The 3,202-nt window shown below is 43.2% G+C and overlaps 1 gene segment (V, D, J or C); it reads right to left on the reverse strand.

The window, feature by feature from the left end:
• Positions 1–854: 854 nt before the first annotated feature.
• On the reverse strand, positions 855–2,351 carry LOC130844626 (T cell receptor alpha variable 14/delta variable 4-like). The segment is given in 2 exon segments: positions 855–1,318; positions 2,303–2,351. Coding segments are annotated over 2 exon segments (513 nt in total).
• Between the last annotated feature and the right edge of the window lie 851 nt (positions 2,352–3,202).

Consider the following 3,202-nt stretch of genomic DNA (forward strand, 5'->3'; position numbering starts at 1 on the left):
ATTTTAAGATTTCTACTTTATACGTCTGCTTCCAGATACAAATATAAGAGGGCGTTACAAGATCGCTTATCAATCATCCATTACCATTCAAATATTAAGGCCCTGAGAAAATGAGGTTAGAGGTGGAAGGAGGAAATTGGAGAGAAGGAGTATTTGGGATTGCGTAACACCGATTGGAAAAGAGGGCCTGGTGGTGTGCAAAATGTGCCACATGATAGCAAAAATGCTTTTGAAGGAGTGGTGCAGCGAAGGGCGAGAGCAGAGAAAGAAGCTAATTCCTACTCTGCTCTTTCACAACGTCCTCCAAGAGGCACAGATTATTCATCCTTTTGTGGATAAGCTGATGGGAGGCAGTTAAACCTATATTATGGAAATTGAGCTCTTTCATGCCTGAGTTGTTAATAAGAAGGATAAAGTATTAGCACAAAGTTTGTGACGTATTAGGCATCTTAGAAAGTAAATGAGAGTACATTAATTCAGCTAAAAAACCTAAAATAAACTAATTCATTAAATGGTGTAAAACAGCGTGATATTCAAAAAGAGGAAAACCACAGAGAGACTTCACCAAATTCCACATTCAAAATAATGTCGATAATATATATGCAATAAATATTTATTAAATACATTGATCTGAAAGACCAACAATTCATACATATTTTTACTGATTTTTGAGTCACACATTTCTGAATTTCCTTAGTCAATTCTTCTAGCTCCATTCAATTACCAAATGGCAAAGATTTTATGTGGTTATTTTTGTCTTCAACAAGCAATTTAAACCCAAATATTCAGGGATAAGAATGTTTTTGATGAATGAGAGCTCTGGACATGGTCTATGAACTTAGAGAAACATTTTCTTAGTATGAGTGTTTTCCCTCTAACCCTACACCTGGGCTGCCACAGCCCAGACCACTTCCTGCCTGTGAAGGTAATTCCCTGCCCTGGTCCCTACAGCAGGTGGATGTATTAAGCAGAGCCCTGGGTTTTCGAACACCTCCCTCTAACACGCCCCTCACTGTGGGCTCCCTCAGGGCACAGAAATACACTGCAGAGTCCTCCAGCTGTGAAGCTGAGATGACAAGTTGGATGGATTTGTTTGCCTTCTGGAAACTCAAAGTATATCGACCGTCGGTGGCCTTTTGCTGATTATAAGAGTCCTGATGAATGAGAAAAATCATTGCCCCACTGCTGGGCTGCTTGTACCAGAAGAGACTATAACTTGGATCCCTTGTGTCATATGTGCAGTCCAGGGTCACAGCCTCCTTCTCCTGCGCTAACCTTGCTGGTTGGTCTTGAGTTACCTTCTGGGCAACACTAGATCCTATAGAAAAAACAAACAAACAAACAAACATAGAAGTAAAGGTTTAGGAATAAGTGGTACGGAATAAAGAAATTCTTTTTTTTTTTTTCCTGAGTAGAGAGAACTGTGTTTATTGAACCACTTAAAATGCATATATAGGAAACTTCTCTATTTAGGAGCTGGTGGCTTGCACTCAGCATTGCACAGATAAAAATATATGACTTTCAACACAAATGTAAATACCTTCACATTTGAAAAATCAGAATTCTCTACACAAGTTTTAAGCTGACAGAATTCAACTTCTGAGTTTTCATATATAGCTTTAACTTGTATTAAACACATGTTGATTTACAACGTGGACTGAGAGTAAGGGGCTGTTAAGGCCATTTTCTCATTGTGAAACACTGCAAACTATGTACATAAGTACAATCTAATATAGACAAAGTTTTGAAAAGTTATTTTCTTGCCTTAATGTAACTGAGCATCTGAACAGGAGTGGAGACAGCCTGTCCCAGCACCAAGAAGCCATGCCACCGTGACATGCGCCCAGCCTTTGCACCCAGCAGGGTTGCTGCTGAGGTGGGCAGGGCGTGGGCCAGGCCTGGGCCAGACTAAAGGGCGGGCACCTTGCTGGCCTTTCTATTCCATTCCCACATTCATCACACGGACCAGAGTCAACAACCATTTCCAGAAAAAGTCGAGCCCCTGGGCCAGTGGCTGCGGTATGTACACTGAGGGCAGAAGGGCAGCCCTTCAGGGACCCTACTGCTCACCTCTGGTGCCTGCTGTGCCCAGAGTGGTCCCTATCATAGCGATGGCCTGTCTGCTCCTAAGACCAAGAATGGTCCCGTCATTGGTCTCTATAGTAATGACTTTTTTCTTGTATTTTCCAGAACTATCTGCCCACTCCCAGCTACCCTTCCTTCCCAGGGTACCCATAAGACTGCCTGTTCCCCTGGTCCTTAGATCATAGAGGAGGCACCATCCCACAGGGGCCATCCTTACCTAGCCACGCTGAAGCCACCACTACCTTCAGAAGACTGGAGAGAAGCATGTTTGAGGTCTTCCACCAGATGGAAGATATCTTCTTCAATTTCAAGACTGCAAGCTGAGGCGAGCCTGACAGGGTGAGGGAAGAATTGCTGGGCTGTGCTGCTGCTGCCCCACAACAGGAAACAGAGGTTTCCTCGTGTAGCAAGTTGATGTGGCTCATGTCAACTTCTCTATGGAGTAGGTGAGTGTCACTCAACCCTAACTTCCTTTTCCATTAACCAGCTCTTCAATTGATAGCAATTACATCTGAAAATAAACACGAGGTAAATTTGATATTGCAAGGAAGACCGATGACCCCACCAATGACTGTGTTTGGTCATTGCACCTGTGGAGGAACTGAGTGGGTAGCTTTTGTTTTAAAATAATGTGGAATGGGACTTCCTAGGTGGCGCAGTGGGTAAGAATCCACCTGCCAATGCAGGCGACATGGGTTCGATCCCTGCCCCAGGAAGATCCCACGTGCCACAGAGCAACTAAGCCCATGCGCCACAACTATTGAGCCTGCACTCTAGAGCCCGTGAGCCACAACTATTGAGCCCATGTGCCACAACTACTGAAGCCCATGTGCCTAGAGCCCATGCTCTACAACAAGAGAAGCCACGGCAATGAGAAGCCTGCGCACCACAACAAAGAGTAGCCCCCACTCGCTGCAATTAGAGAAAGCCCGTGTGCAGCAACGAAGACCCAACACAGGCAATTAAATAAATAAATAAATAAATAAATTTATATTAAAAAAATAAAAATAATGTGGAATGTATTACAGAAACAGAAGATATAATAATCATATATCCTCACATCTATGCATGTTGTTCTTCCACCTAAGGTAGAAATAAATTCCTTAAAGATAAGAAG

Source organism: Hippopotamus amphibius, chromosome 2 (assembly GCF_030028045.1).
Source record: "Hippopotamus amphibius kiboko isolate mHipAmp2 chromosome 2, mHipAmp2.hap2, whole genome shotgun sequence".
NCBI classification, from domain to species: Eukaryota; Metazoa; Chordata; class Mammalia; order Artiodactyla; family Hippopotamidae; genus Hippopotamus; species Hippopotamus amphibius.